Raw genomic sequence first — 15,111 nt, 5'->3', positions numbered from 1 at the left:
ATATAATATATATAGTAATTGTCCAAAGAATATCTTCTCCCTCCTATGTCTACTGGTGAAAATATTTATCAAGTTTCCTGTTCTGTCTTTGGTACTAAAAATTTTTAGTAACGGGTGGCTAATTGTGTCTACTCAGATACTTGTCTCTGACACTTCCCTCAACTTTATGTTTGTGCTAAAGGACAGGGGTATCTACCAGGCTCTGCACACAAAAGAAACCACACCACTTTTATTAGTAACAAAATGTCTTAGAAAAACTGGATCATGGAGTCCGACGGACTGTAATGGAAACTAGGAGCCTAAATACCTATGGGGATCTGAGCCCAACTAACTAACCAATTATAGTGACATTTAAGACTCTTTATTGGTTTTATTTCATATCACTTGGGAGCATGTCTTTTCAAACCAATATATAAGCATCATGGATGGTTAAATTCTTTTTGATCTCAAGCATTTCTCTTTGAAACTTTAAGGTGATGACTTAATGGAGATCCAAGTATATATAAATATATATATATATATTTATTTTGGATATATATTGAATACTTTTTTAAAGTTTATAATAATGTTTTAAAAGCAGAGTTATTCTTTATACCAGGAAATAAAAATGATATTCAGTGCATAACTACATAATTTTAAAATTATTTACATGCCATAATTCACAGAAAGGATACTAGATCCAATACTGATCCTATACTGAAGTTAATGGGAGTTCTACTGTGTCACAGGGTAACGTGGCCCCTGTAAGGGGCCTCATCTGTCTTCCAGAGATGGAAAGGAGTTAGCCTGGTCTGTGGCTACTAAGGGATTAATGATGGTAACTGAGACATGAGGATCAGCTGAAAGGGTTCATGAAATTGATGACTGTCACCCGAGGAGGGTGTGGTTCAGGAGGAGAGAGCTATTAGGAATAGGAAATACTGTGGTTTAAAAGGGGGGAGGAGGTAGGCAAATGGTAGTCTGTGGTAGTGGTGGGAGTTTAGAAGAGAAAGATGGGCTGTAGGAGAAGGAAATACTCAGGGCATTAGATTGGCCCCAAGAGACTATGGAGCATATTCTGCCTGTAATAAATGCAGGTATCCTCTGTTAATGATGATCAGAGTTACACATGTGCCTCATGACCTTCAATGAGCTACCCGACTTCCAAGGTGCTCAGTTGGAGGGAATACCTCTAACACCTTGCTCTCTTCTCCAGACTGCTCCATTCATGTGGTTAAACAAGAAAAATTAAGTGGATACTACTTAGGCAATAATGGGTTTTTAATTTTTTTAAAGATGTTTTGCTCAAAACTTTTTCTTTTCCTGAAACACTGATCAAATCTGACAATTACTTTGCCCATTCCATTGCCAACCACCAGCAAGGAGAAATTCAAGCCATATTTACTTTAATGCTCATAGTTCTCCCTCCTTCATCTTGGCTATCACACATAACCACTTCACAAGTGTGCTAATAAAATCAGATTGGGCAAGTTAAATATCATGCTTATGAGCCCTACCTGGTATATACCATTCATGAAATGAACTGGAATACTGAATGGCAACGAGTGGTGGTAGGGATTTCTTAGAAGGGTTGAAAGGATTTCCATCCTTGATGGCCTTGCTTCTCGGTCCCCATTCTGCTGGGTTCTCTCAACACATCGCTGACAATAAATTGCATATTTCCCAAATTCAGTTCTGTGACAAAAAGAGAAACAGGGCATGGCTCATGAACTGCTCCACTATGTGCTAAGTTGTGAGCAAACCCACTGAAAGATCCAAATGGAAGGAGAACTCTGAGGTTTCCTTGCAATGTTTCCAACAGATTTTTCCATCAAAGGTGAGAATATAAAGGGTGTTAATCCACTGAAAATAATAGTTTTGTCAGGAATGAATTTGCCTCAGAACGTTTTGGGTAACAGCTATATTGTGCTTTTCATGCTTTTACATTGTGTGTTCAGAATACTGTAGTGCAATTTTCAAAACAAAGGACAAATTTTCCAAGTGATGCACACAAGTTATGTGTACAAATTATACTTTTGTAGCATTTGTCCACAAATATGTCATAAAGTTGATTTTAAAATGTATCCTAGAAGTTCCATCAGTGGGACTTGTACAGCTAGTAATACGTAGCACACCTGGAATCGGCATTCTTCTTTAAGTGAAGTTTGAGGAGCCAAAGGAATGGGTGTTGAGGAAGGAATAGTCCAACACAGAGAGCTAACAGCTGCAAACCCTGGAAAAAAGAAAAAAAACACTATTTTGGGCATCTTACAAAGAAAAATAACTTCCTGCTGTGATCACTGGTCAACAGTGCAGCTCATTGTGCAAAATGCCAAATAAAATGACAGACAATTGTATATTGGAAGGAAAAGCTCAAAACTACAGGTAAAAAGCTTAAATGAATTGGGATATTACCTCATCGGAAGCCCAAGATGTCTTTATCTCTATTTCCATGTTTCCCCCTTCCTGCAACTTTTTTTGGTTCAGTTTATATAAAATTACATATAAAAAAGTGCATTAAAAGAAAACTAAGGTTGCAAAGTCAATCACTAAAATGTTGGGGAATACCTGAGTCAAGGTTCCCTGTGCCACCTTAATTCAGCTCCCCTGTGAGTATGCATTATAGATAGTGTTTAATTACATCCCTTTTTCCCCCACAGGACCCCTGCCTCAGTCAGTGCACAGGATGAACAATGCTCACTGAATGAGCAGCTATTCGACATTTTTTTTATCCTCATTGTTCAATGTGTAGACCCAAGACTTATTTATTGCATGCTATTCAAACCTACTCTGAATACAGAATTATTAATTTCCTAATGGGCTTTTTTATGGAGCTCGCCACTTCAGCACTGATTTACAAATATTAATGAATTTATTTTCTCAACACCCTTGTGAGGTAAGGTGATATTATTATCCCGATTTTACATATGGGGAACTAGTGCACAGAGACATTAATGTTTAAAGTGTAAAATAATTTTGGTGCCCACTTTGAGATGTCTATAACCTGACTTATTTTTTTCAGAGAATGTAGCGTTTTATTTGTTCAGCTTTCACTGACTCCAGGGGCAGTTATGAGTGTCCAGCACTTCTGCAGACCAGAGTGTCTCAAGTGGGGCACCCAGAAATGAAGAACTACATAGTTAATGAAAAATTTGGTTTAAATAACATGTCCTGCATCAAATAGGAATTAAATCCATTTAAGGTGGCATTTAATTCCCTAAACCACAAACCATTCCATCTCTTGCTGCAGTCCCCTCCCTCATTCACTACACAGTCTCCAACATCTGCAACAAATGAAGCAGGGATCCTACAGACAACAGTCTCATTCACTACACATCCTGATGCATTCCCAGATCACTAGTCATACTGTGCACTGAATAAGGCTTGACTACTGTGGAAAAAATAGTTTGTGACTATGTGATTAAAGACTGTATATATGCATACACACAAGGGGGCCGAATTACAGTTGCACTGAGAGTGAAAGGAAGACGGCCTCCCTGCTCTCAGGTCCTGTGCATGGCATCACAGCTATCCATGGGTGGTGGAAGGAGCAACTGCAAGTCATGTTCAGCTCCTGCATGCCCACTACAGACGGAATCTTCAGAGAATTTAGCTGCCAAACTCTAACAAGTCTCTACTGAGCATGTGCAAACAAAATTTTAGAGACTCGTAATTTAACTAGATTTGGGGAAAAAGTCACAGCCCCAACACCAAGGCAACCAAATAAATTTCAAGTCCCTGCTCCAAAGTGTGCAGGCACTAGAGCATCTCAACAAAGCATTGCACGAATTTTTTAACTTGGGTAAAACAACATATTTGTCCTTGACCTCATTCTGAGAAACTGCTGAACATTTTTATTGAATATTTCCCACAATAAATCAGCCTGAGGCAAACACCTCATGTGGAAAATTTCAGCCCAAGCGGTTAAAGATGGCCAAGTTATAAGCAACTGAAAACAGGGACTTATAATGGAAAATTTCAGGAAACCTCAACTATAGATCTACCTAGAATACATTTCCCCCCCCAGATTTCATTTGCTGATGCTATCCTCCTATCCACACTCCTCTGGCCCAGGACAGATGCTGAGGATGAACTATGTGGCAGCTTCACACCTTGCCTGCAGGTTAGGTGGGAATGTAATTATTTTATCCCTCTAAGCATTTGCAGAGTTTCTTTCTCAAAGCCCATTTAGGGCATGATGTAACTTCCATTTAGTTAATGGAAAAATTAATGGACTTCAATGGGAGATGGATCAGACTTTTATTTGGGAGGGATAATGACATGAAAGTGTTTGAGAGAAAAAAACGTATCTTCCCGTAATGATCTGGGACCTCAAAACATTCCCTCATCCCATTATTTTTATTTATTTATTATTTTTATTTTATGAAAGCACTTTAATGTACTTTTAAAACCATTATGGAAGATTATAACAACGTTTTTTTCATCTATAAAGAAAGGCCCTATCAATGAATGGTACAAGAGTGTCAAAAAAGAGAAAGGTTAAATTAAAACCATCAACTGCAGTATGTGTCAACTTAATAATTTTCCAAATATGAACTCAGGTACTGAATAAAAACACATCTATATCTGTATATACCACTTAGACTATAATCCCTTTTTCCCCTCTCAGTTTAATTTTTTTCCTACTTACAAATTTGAAGAAAAATATAGTTCTGGTAATAAAGCAGAGTGAAGAAACACAATTAGGTGCTGCATATACATTATTTGGTATGCAGTATGTGTACAAGATTGTGTGGGAGGCTGTAAGGCCAGGCACTGGAAAGAAGATACTTGTCTTGAAAACAGGCATATTAAAGTGCATGGCCAAATATGGGGAATGAATTGCCCCCCCTCAAGCACATTCTAAAGACAAATGTTCTGTGTGAGTTAGGGGCTGAATCTGGAATTAACTCAGGAAGAAAGACAGGCTCTCAAGGAAGCATGCAGCAGCTGAGAGGAGAACCACAGGGGTCTATGTGTTACACCTTACTTTAGACTTTAGCTGAGGTAAATCCACTTGCATTTGTGTTCAGCCCTTAAAAGAGATGGGGATGTTCTTTACACTTATTCTTCTGATTTACAATAAAGCACAGCACAAAGATGCAAATTTTAGCTAAGCATACAGATTTCTTTGCTGTACTCAATGGTCCGTCAAAGCTCTTCATTACATGTGAAGGACATTCCATTAACAGAAGTTATTCATACCTGTATTGGTCCTGCCTGGTTCTGTGGATGTCGTCGTCTTGTCTGCTTAATGAGCTGGCAGCAGATTTCATTTTGAAGCTCTGGATGTGTGAGGCAGATCTGCAAAGCACTCTGGGCCAAAGATACATGGTAATCAATGGCAGGAGAGTCAACTGCAGCATTTATAAACAACTGGCAGGTCTGGATATAAAATAATAATATGTAAGTTTATATATCAACCTCCCCCTAACTCCTTCACAGAGGTGCTTCATAACAAAAATGCAATAATATTTAAAGCATCATGCATTAAATTAATTAAAATTTTAAAAACAAATAAGGTGCTATAACTGGAAAAATATGAGGAAAGGGGTGGGGTTCTCTACACGGCCAGATTTAAGATAAAAATACCTCTGAACAGTCTATTTTCAAATGCTTTTTTAAAAGTGGGGAGGGATAAAATGAGGCAGATTTCTGCAGGGAGTGAATTCTACTCACTAAGAACTATGACAGCAAAAACACAATCACCTACTGAGACATGATGAGGTGATGTCAGGCAAGTTTTCAGAAGGTTCTGAATACAACAAGGGCCTATATACATTGTTCAGGACTTTGAAACCCAAAAGGGCAAGCTCAGAATCAATCTTCTCCTACTGTAAAGGCAGTCAGTATAAAAACAAAAAGTGGGCACAACACAATCATGGCTGGTCCGTCCTGTGAGCAGTTGCAGTGTTGCATGCCATGGCAAGGCTGCTGAAACAAGAGCAACAAACTTTAAAGGCCTCATGCAACAAACTACGAACTGACCAGAACATTAGGATTTTTTGTTTCTTGAGTTGTATTCTTTCTACATTGGGAAAGTTTTCAATGTGGGAAGGGGAGAGGAAACAACGAGGGGAGCTATTAGGTGGCACAATGGGTTAGTGCAATAGTTCGTTAGCTCACGAGTCCTAAGTTAAAATCTGGGCTCAAGTCCCATGAGTTTGATGGTCTCATTCTGTCTCCACTTGTTCACATTACAAAAGCAGCATAATATTTTGCACTACTGGTAGTCTCTGCTCAAGCAAACTCCACTTCTGGAATAGCTAGGAGCTTCCATAAAGCAACGGCAATGCTGTCCTAGAAAGTTTGCATAACACCTGCCCCAGAAAGGTGAGTTCCAGTTGGTCTACATATTTAGTCCCTTGGTTACATGATCACTAAATCCACTTATACATTTTAAACATTAATCTTTAAGGAATTATTTTAATAACCAAGATAGAAGGGAAACAAACTATCAACAGATTAGATTCATTCTATCTTGAGATATTTAGATATATTTGACTAATTTTGATTAGCAGCAGAATAACTGAAAATGAACTCAAATGTCTCTCTTTTGATTGAAACATTAGTTCTAAATCAAGTTGGGAATTAATTTAGAATCTTCAACACTGACTTCTTTATAATGACAGTGTCACATAAGTCATCCCTTTCTAGCAAAATAACTACTTCCTGTGATAGACGTTCAGATTTGCCAAATGTAATTCAGAATGTCATTTTTCAAATACATGTGTTTATTTGTGCTGAGGAAAGTTCATTCCCTTTTAAACTTTCGTGCTGTTGGGATGAGCGAAATAAAATGGACGTTTTTCTTTAAGACCCTCCTGACATTTCAAACAAACAAGCTGGATATGCCAGTGACAGGGAATGAACAGATGGAATGTATAGAATTCCTTTCTACATCTAGCCAAAAACTATCCCATATGACTTCTCAAGCTAGTTTTTACTGGAAGAAACTTGGTCTTGGCAGAATTAATAATGTTAGGATAAGGTCCATGGAGAAAGGGCATTCATCCATGGAACTTGCTTTCTAATTCTTAATATATCCCTCAGTGTGCAAAGAAATGGCAGAAAAGTACTTTTTCTCTGTAACAATCATTAGCATATAGTCCGTAGCAATCTTTAGCTGCGAAAAACACATTTTTACCTATCCAACTTGAGGAGTGAAATCCAGGGGAGTTTTGCCATTAACTTCAATGGGGCTGGGCTTTTACTCAAGGACTCTGTTCTGCAACCACCTGTGCTCAAACACTGGGGTCTACCTGCAGGCAACAGGATCAAGACCTATCTCTTGAATTCACTTGTCAGAGCTGCATCTTTGCAGAAGGGCAGTTGCTGTGTACTCTTTGTGGGTGAAAGTAACTTAAAGGACTTACCGGTACGCCGGAGTCCTGAGCTGGGGCGTAGCCTCAACTAGAAGAGGCATGGCCTCAACCGGAATCACCCTCGGAGCTACCAGCTGCAGAGGTGGCTGGGAGCCCTGGGGCTCAGGGGCGATTTAAAGGGCTCGGGGCTCCAGTCGCCGCTACCGCAGCAGAGCCCCTGGCCCTTTAAATCACTGCCGGAGCCCTGCCGCCGCTACCCCAAGGCTTCGGCAGCTGGGCTCTGGAGGCGATTTAAAGGGTCCGGGGCTCCGGCCACTGCAGGGAGCCCCGGGCCCTTTAAATTGCCAGCCTGGGGAAGCCGGTCCAGTCCGGCACGGCGTACTGGCTCTTTCACCTCTGACTATTCTTAATAATATGATATAACTTTTTTAGGTCTAAATATTATGAAGAATCTTACTCTGTAGTCTTCACATACATTTTATTTTACTATATATTATTATTAAAACACACATGTACTTTTCATTTGTTCACTAAACTCAAGAAGGAAAACACAGGCTCAGCTTAGATATATGTATATGAAAGTCTTGATCATTTTTTTTTATTTATAAAAGAAAAAGGACAATAGAAACTTTCCCTCCTAAGTCAGCAGTTTGAATTCAGCCAAGGTCCAACATGAATGACAATTGTTACCATATGATTAGAGTTAGTTCAAAAATTAGGGGGAAAAATGTGCAGAAATTATGGTTTGGGGTTTATTTGGTTTTTTGCATTTTTTCCCATCAGAATTTGTAAAATGTCTTCAATCTCTAGAGCTGGTTGAAAAACATGAAAAAAGCCACAACAATTTAAATTACTTTTTGTAGTTGTTGTTTGTTTAAAATTTACTTGAAAAAACAAATTTCAGAAAATTTCAACCAGCTCTCTATCTGATGGCTGTTTCGTAGCCCTTGAATTTGATTATCTTAGTCTCAGGCCAAAAATCCACTATCCTCCTGGGTGCTAACTGGCAATTTTACTGATAATCTCAGCAGAAAGTGGAGTGGAGATTAAGGATAATCTAGGCATGGCACAATGTTTAAACGAATATTTTGCATCGGTCTTTAATGAGGCTAATGAAGGGTTTAGGAATAGAGACAGCGTGACAGAGGGGAATAAAGGAGGGGGGGTTGACATTACAGTACCCGAGGTAGAAGCCAAACTCGAACAGCTTAACGGGACTAAATCGGGCGGACCGGATGATCTTCATCTGAGAATATTAAAGGAACTGGCGAGAGAAATTGCAAGCCCGTTAGCGATAATTTTTAATGAATCTGTAAACTCGGGGGTGGTACCGTTGGACTGGAGAATAGCTAATGTGGTTCCTATTTTCAAGAAGGGGAAAAAAAGTGACCCGGGTAACTACAGGCCTGTTAGTTTAACATCTGTAATAGGCAAGGTCTTGGAAAAAATTTTGAAGGAGAAAGTGGTTAAGGACCTTGAGGTCAATGGCAATTGGGACAAATTACAACATGGTTTTACGAAAGGCAGATCGTGCCAAACCAACCTGATCTCCTTCTTTGAGAAAGTAACAGATTTTTTAGATAAAGGAAATGCGTTGGATCTAATATACCTCGATTTCAGTAAAGCGTTTGATACGGTACCGCATGAGGAATTATTGGTTAAATTGGAAAAGATGGGGATCGATATGAAAATCCAGGGGTGGATAAAGAACTGGTTAAAGGGGAGACTGCAGCGGGTCATACTGAAAGGTGAACTGTCAGGTTGGAGGGAGGTGACCAGTGGAGTTCCTCAAGGTTCGGTTTTGGGTCCGATTTTATTTAATCTATTTATTACTGACCTCGGAACCGAATGTAGAAGTGGGCTGATAAAGTTTGCGGATGACACGAAGTTGGGAGGTATTGCCAATTCGGAGAAGGATCGGGATATTCTGCAGGGAGACTTGGATGACCTGGTAAACTGGAGTAATAGTAATAGGATGAAATTTAATAGTGAGAAGTGTAAGGTGATGCATTTAGGGATGACTAACAAGAATTTTAGTTATAAGCTAGGGACGCATCGGTTGGAAGTAACGGAGGAGGAGAAGGACCTCGGAGTCCTGGTTGATCGCAGGATGACTATGAGTCGGCAATGCGACGTGGCCGTGAAAAAAGCTAATGCGGTCTTGGGATGCATTAGGCGAGGTATTTCTAGTAGGGATAAGGAGGTGCTGCTTCCGTTATACAAGGCGCTGGTGAGACCTCATTTGGAGTACTGTGTGCAGTTCTGGTCTCCCATGTTTAAGAAGGATGAACTCAAACTGGAATGGGTACAGAGAAGGGCCACTAGGATGATCAGAGGAATGGAAAACCTGTCGTATGAAAGGAGACTCGAGGAGCTCGGTTTGTTTACCCTAACCAAAAGGAGGCTGAGGGGGGATATGATTGCTCTCTTTAAATATATCAGAGGGATAAATACCAGGGAGGGAGAGGAATTATTTCAGCTTAGTACTAATGTGGACATGAGAACAAATGGATATAAACTGGCCGTTGGGAAGTTTAGGCTTGAAATTAGACGACGGTTTCTAACCGTCAGAGTGGTGAAGTTCTGGAATAGCCTTCTGAGGGAAACGGTGGGGGCGAAAGACCTCTCTGGCTTTAAGATTAAGCTTGATAAGTTTATGGAGGGGATGGTTTGATGGGATAATGTGATTTTAGTCAATAAGTCAATAACGTGCCATCGCTGGTAATTAGTATCAATGGTCAATGTGGGTCTGGCTGGAGAATCTTGCCCGCATGCTCGGGGTTCTGCTGATCGCCATATTTGGGATCGGGAAGGAATTTTCCTCCAGGGTAGATTGGCAGAGGCCCTGGAGGTTTTTCGCCTTCCTCCGCAGCATGGGGCCGGGGTCGCTTGCTGGAGGATTCTCTGCGACTTAAAGTCTTTAAATCATGATTTGGGGACTTCAACAGCTGGGTCATGGGAGAGAATTATTCGAGGAGTGGGTGGGTCAGATTTTGTGGCCTGCATCATGCGGGAGGTCAGACTAGATGATCATAATGGTCCCTTCTGACCTTAAAGTCTATGAGTCTATGAGAAAGGCCATAAGTTAAACAGGCATGGAGACTGAACTGCTCTCTCAACTCTAGAGATGTTCTCTTCAGATTAGGGGGTGAGGCTGTGTGGAGAGGCTTCAACTAGCACTGTCCATGCCTTATCTGTTCTGAAGATAAAGACATACCTTTTCTTTCCAGGCTGTGATGGGGTGTACCAACCCCATAGTGGACCAGAAGGGATAAATGAGAGTCTGTGGGCTCAATAAACTCCACCCTGCTACACCTGCAGTAGGTGTCAATCCTGGAGGGAAGAGTTAAAAGGGCTGAACCCAGCTCAGCTAGGGGCTGACCAAGAAGGAGAGCAGATTGTTGGCTATTACTCAGCGAGAGAAGCCTGGCTGGATTGAGGCTGCTGAGTTGGACTGCTGGCAGACAGCACCTCCCTGAAGGAAGGTAGGTGAGCCTGCAACAGGCACCCCAAAGCAGTGGTGAGGGAAAGCTAGGAAAGTGAGTCTACCCAGGATTCTCCATGCTGGTGAAAGAGCCTGTAGGGAGCAGAGGCTGTCTGCCAGGAGAGTAGAGAAAGCTCTTCTGCAGCTAGGGTGACCAGACAGCAAATGTGAAAAATTGGGACAGGGGGTGGGGGGTAATAGGAGCCTATATAAGAAAAAGACCCAAAAATCAGGACTGTCCCTATAAAATTGAGACATCTGGTCACCCTATCTGCAGCAGAACCAGCTGGGTGGCAGAAAGTGCTAAGAAGCTCTGCCATGAGACTGTGGAAGAAGCTTAAAGAGAGAGATGCTGATACTCTGTGAGTCTGGGAAATGTCTGTGGGAAAGACCTGAGAGGGTAAGGTAAGAACTAGTCCAGCGAGGGAGCAAGGAAACTGTGTAGACAGGCTTCACTGCTTATTAAAGGGTCCCTGGACTGGAACTCAGTGAAGTGGGAGGGTTTAGGTTCCCCTACTGGCCCAATGAGGAGGGTGGAGTAAAAAACCCCTGGCAAGGGGTAAGGACTGTTGAAACCCCCTGATACCTGAGATAAGGACTACTGATTCTGGAGTTGGAGTGAATATGAAGTTAATGGACTATTCTTTGTTGGATTCTTGGCTCACCCCAGAAGGGGTGGCTAGGGTTGCCAATTTTGGTTGGATGTATTCCTGGAAGTTTCATCACATGACACAATCTTTAATTAAAGATTAATCTTTAAAGTCTCCAGGAGACTTCAGGACAATCCTGAAAAGTTTGCAACCGTAGAGGTGGCATTATATGTGACCTGGCTGGAGGGCCAAGTTCCAAGAATCCTAACATCACAGCTGTCGGTGGAGGAGAGCCTGCTACACCACACAGAGCCACAAGGGGATGTGCTAGCTGGTGAGTCACACTCACACACAGGCCTGTTAATAGAACACCTTTATTGAGCAAAAAAGTATCTCTCTCACACAGAAAAAAACAAAAACATTTACCAGGATTTTACCTTAAATAATTTAATTGCTTCAGTTTGCAGGGCCTCTGATGGCAGTGTTGTAAGAGGGGAAGCAATTCCTTCTTTGCTGTGACAAAGAGTAGGGTGTCTCCAAATTTGAGAGGCTGAACAGATAATACATGGTCACTGCTTGCACGGAATCATTTAAGATAATGACTTTACATAACATCTTTCATCCAAAAGGAACCCAACATATTTTATAAACTCTTAGTAACTGACTTTACATACAGGAATCATTTTGGCCACCAATAAAGTGCAGCCACTTCTGGGGTGAATCACAGCAACACATAAAAATGCATAGGAACACTTTTAATAGTAAAAGAAGAGTCTCTCATTTGTTTGAAATTTCAGGGAAACTTAAGTAGGCAGAATCGAATTACCCATGTTGGAATAGATCTTGGGGGGGGGGGCGGGGAAAGTCTTGGTATTTTTAATAGCTGCAGGTGTCATCAGACCTAGCTGTTGCAGCTCACCTGGAAAAACATTGCTTCCAGTAGCACTGTACTCCCTAACACCTTGCTAGATATTGACTCAGCAGGAAAACAAACTCATCTGTCTTTATGACTGAATAATAATCACTACTTTTTCAGCAAAATATGTATTTGGTTTCCATTCTGACCCTCCAAACACCTAGTGCAATGTATTACAGTTGAGTTGAAAGGGCCTTCCCTATTTATTTTCCCAGGTAGCCATGTTTATGGCTTTCAAATTTTGACAGGTATGGGGAATGATATCACCATTCAATGCATCAAACTATTTCCTGCAGAGGTTGAGTTTCTCCCTAGAAATCTCCCATTCAAGTATTGAACTACCTCAAATCTGATTAGTTTGAGATCACTGTTTGAAGTGGTATGCTCCGTTGTGTGTGTCTCTCTAATCAAAACAGTACATTCAAGGTAGGCAAGTCTGGTACAACTCCTGTTCACTTGGCTCATTGTTTCCACGGTTCATACCCCAATGATAAGTTATTTTATTTTAGAAAAGTCTATACCATGAGGGTCTGCTTAGAAGAGTTTCAGAAGTCATATTTCTGGTTCAAGAGGCTCAACAAGACCAACTGCCAGTATAGTTCTGAACACCAGAATCTAGCCACTAGGGAATGTGATTTAACTTGCCTGGACTAGTAGGGCACAAGAACTCAAGCCTCTTCTTACCTTATGTGTGGGAAGTGACTTACACTCAGGATATGCTAGCAACTAAATAAATGAAAAACTATGCTACTGTGACATACTATAGACAAGAGAACAGTGGTGACATACTGTAGAGGACTCAGATAGAACATCACCACTTTCTTTGCTGATTGCCTTAGGGCAGCACACACGTTCTCCTTTTGCTTGATAAGACTCTGCTAAAAGCTATTTTTTTAGGCTTTAACTTGTTAAATGTAGACACCCAACATACATTCTCGCTCATGTTGTCTAATATCAGCAAGTTTAGGGCCTGATCCTGCAAACGCTAACTCAAATGAACTAATCCTTATTCTCACACATAGTCCCATTGATTTAAATGGAACTACTCACAAGGATAAGGTCTGCAGATCAGTCTCAGAGTTTGTAACAGCAGATGCTCCAGCTAAGAACATTCTTCTGCAGACTTTAGAGCAGTGGTGGGCAACCTGCGGCCCCTGGGCTGCACGCAGCCCGTCAGGGTAATCTGCTGGCGGGCCATGAGACATATTATTTACATTGACCGTCTGCAGGCACGGCCGCCCGCAGCTCCTAGTGGCAGCGGTTCGCTGTTCCCGGCCAATGGGACCTGCAGGAAGCAGCGGCCAGCCCACGCCACTTCCCACAGCTCCCATTGGCCGGGAATGGAGAACCACAGCCACTGGGAGCTGTGGGCAGCCATGCCTGCAGACGGTCAATGTAAACAAACTGTCTCGCGGCCCACCAGTGGATTACCCTGATAGGCCACATGCGGCCCGCAGGCCGTAGGTTGCCCACCACTGCTTTAGAGACTTGAGTGTCTACAGCTGAGCTAGAGATATTTAAATAAATTAAAAACTCAATTTCCATTTCCAAGTACAACAATGTTTTGGCCATAAAGAACAAGATGTAGTTCTGAATTTGGGCAGACAGACACATATCATAAAGCTTCAGCTCATTTTTGACTCTTCATGGGAGACTATTGTGTAACTTGCTCATGCTTAATCCTGCTGAAGCAGCACCGTGTCGGGGCAAATGGCCATTTCTCCAAAATCTATGTTTACCCCAGTCTAGTGCAGGAGCGGGTTTATTTTGGCAAGGTGAAATTTCTGCCTTGAGTACTCAAAGTGCTTGCTTGTTGGCAAGAAGAGAAGTGACTCAACAGTCCTTTGTTTAATAACACCTTCTTTTATGGCACTTTCAATCAGTAGATATCAAAGCACTTTACAAAGGAGGTCAGTATCATTATTGCCATTTTAGAAATGGAGAAGCAGAAGCACCGAGCGGGGAAGTGACTGGCCCAAGGTCACCCAGCAGGACAGTGGCAGAGCCAGGAATAGAATCTAGGTCTCCTGTGCTTCCCTTTCTCCCTATACAATGCCTCAGAAGAGCCTCACATTTATTTTAAGTCTCATAAAGGAAACAGGGATAAAACCTACAAGCACCATGCCAAGCAACATGAGGATGGAATGGGTACTGTTGGTATGATGTTCAAGGGCTGAAATAGCCCTCTTTGTAGGATACAAGTTTGCCCCTGCTGCACTTCTGTTTAGCAGAATTATCATGCTATTGTCTGTGTCAAGACTAAAACTTTAATGACTTCAGTGAACCACAGTGTTTATGTAATGTAATTCTGACTGGCAGTAGTGGAGCCAGGTTTTGAGCACTGGTGGAGGGGAAGGATAGGTCATTGGTGGTGCCACTTTCAGTTATACCTATTGGCTTGAAAATGTGCCACACATTCACCTAAAGGCTGCTGCAGAGGCACTGCCTTCCTATTATCTCCACCACTTCCAAGAGAAAGGGTGCTAGTACTAAATCATCTATAGAGTTGTAGCCCTGGTTTTCATTTCCAAGGCCTTGTGTGTTTAGACCCTGCTGTAAACAAACAAGTAGCACTTCTTACTGGGTCAAGAGATCTCTGAAAGATTTGGAGCCCTTTGACCCTGCAGGCAGCACAGGTAGTCTAAACCAACCATCTCTACTAGTCACCTAGATAGCAGTGTCCTAACTCATGATCAACCAATAAAAATAACCCCATCAGTAGCACATTATAGAAATGTCAAGAACTTAAAGTACATTAAAATGGATGAAAAGTTCTAAGGGGTCTTGGCCACTTTTGTGGTTAATTCATATTAAAAT

The 15,111-nt window shown here is 41.5% G+C and overlaps 1 protein-coding gene across 1 annotated transcript in view; it reads right to left on the bottom strand.

Annotated features, from left to right (window-relative positions):
- PLEKHH2 (pleckstrin homology, MyTH4 and FERM domain containing H2) overlaps positions 1 to 15,111 on the bottom strand; it is a 111,647-nt gene that overhangs the window by 28,102 nt on the left and 68,434 nt on the right. The window contains exons 18-21 of the mRNA XM_065401584.1: positions 11,816 to 11,928; positions 5,185 to 5,364; positions 2,115 to 2,212; positions 1,497 to 1,674 (exon numbers count right to left, since the gene is read on the bottom strand). Of these exons, the coding sequence (XP_065257656.1) occupies positions 1,497 to 1,674; positions 2,115 to 2,212; positions 5,185 to 5,364; positions 11,816 to 11,928 (569 nt within the window). The remainder of the gene's footprint in view (positions 1 to 1,496; positions 1,675 to 2,114; positions 2,213 to 5,184; positions 5,365 to 11,815; positions 11,929 to 15,111) is intronic.

This window comes from Emys orbicularis, chromosome 3 (assembly GCF_028017835.1).
Source record: "Emys orbicularis isolate rEmyOrb1 chromosome 3, rEmyOrb1.hap1, whole genome shotgun sequence".
NCBI classification, from domain to species: Eukaryota; Metazoa; Chordata; order Testudines; family Emydidae; genus Emys; species Emys orbicularis.
This window is presented reverse-complemented; position numbering and strand designations above follow the sequence as displayed.